Consider the following 1,132-nt stretch of genomic DNA (forward strand, 5'->3'; position numbering starts at 1 on the left):
ACACCAGCGATGTAAATGGGGCCAAAGTGGAGCTGCCCTGGGAGAGCAAGCAGCCGCCTACCTCACCTAAGCTGCTGCTGGAGCCCAGCCCTAGCCAGGAGCCCAGGGGCAGTGGGGGGAATGCTGGGACCCTGCAGAGGGACTCCTGTGGCAGCAGTGCTGCCAGCCCAGCACACAGTGCAGTGGGGAAGCTAGCCAAGGCCCAGAAGGCCAAGGTTGGAACCAGCAGCTTCTGTACATCTCAGGGAACAGACTGTGGCACAGACCGCCCTGCTGGCCCCGGTGCCGAGCCGGCTGACCCCAAAGACTCCAAGCGGGCAAAACTGAAGCCTTCCCTGTTGGCCAGCACTGCTCTGGAGCTCATGTCACCTCCACCTGCCAAGAAGCTGGCGCTCTCCACCAAAAAGGTAAGTCTGAGCTTCTGCCCAGAGACTTCAGTAGGCGCCTTGTGCCTTCTGAACTGGGGCTTGTGTTGGGGGCGAGTGTAGAGCTAATGCTGGGTATCTTGTTAAGCCAGAGGCAGGGGGGGAGACCCCCTCAGCCCCAGGGCTGTAGCAGTTGCTCTGCCCTCCCTCTGGGTCTGGTTGGGGTGCGGGGCCAGGTCCCTGCTGTTGTTCGCATCCCTGAGCAATGCAGGAGAAATGGCTCCTGCCTTCTTGCTCGGGACGGAGGAGTAGCTGTGCCAGTCCCTGCAGTGGGGCGGCCTCGCCAGCCTTCTTGGGGTAGCATGTCCCCTTGGGCGAGTGGGAGCAGGTGACATTGCAGCTGGAGGGCTGCAGAGTTGCCTCCTCCCTGGGCAGCAGCATGGGACCGGCCCTCTGGGTGCCGCTGTGCAGCCAGGGCTCAGAATGGTGCACTGGGGTTTCTGGTCTTTAAATTGCCTTCCTTCCTTTTTTCCTTTGTGCTTCTAACTGAAAACACTTCTGATTCTTCTTCTACCACCCCCCACTTCCCTCCCCCCGTCTGTGTCTGTTCCCCTTCCCCTTCTCTGGGCTCCCCTTTTTATTTTCTCCTCTTGGCTCAGGGAAACCTCTTTTCTTTAGACCACCAAGTTTTTATTTATGTCAATAACTGCAGGGCAGCACCCCGCGGAAGGCGAGCGGAAGGGACCGCCCTGCACCGCCTCGCCCAC

General features: G+C 60.2%; 1 protein-coding gene across 1 annotated transcript in view; it reads left to right on the forward strand.

The window, feature by feature from the left end:
* USP36 (ubiquitin specific peptidase 36) overlaps positions 1–1,132 on the forward strand; it is a 12,815-nt gene that overhangs the window by 8,800 nt on the left and 2,883 nt on the right. The window contains exon 11 of the mRNA XM_009324589.1: positions 246–407. Coding sequence (XP_009322864.1) covers positions 246–407 — 162 coding nt within the window. The remainder of the gene's footprint in view (positions 1–245; positions 408–1,132) is intronic.

Source organism: Pygoscelis adeliae, unplaced genomic scaffold (assembly GCF_000699105.1).
Source record: "Pygoscelis adeliae isolate BGI_AS28 unplaced genomic scaffold, ASM69910v1 Scaffold445, whole genome shotgun sequence".
Classification (NCBI taxonomy): domain Eukaryota; kingdom Metazoa; phylum Chordata; class Aves; order Sphenisciformes; family Spheniscidae; genus Pygoscelis; species Pygoscelis adeliae.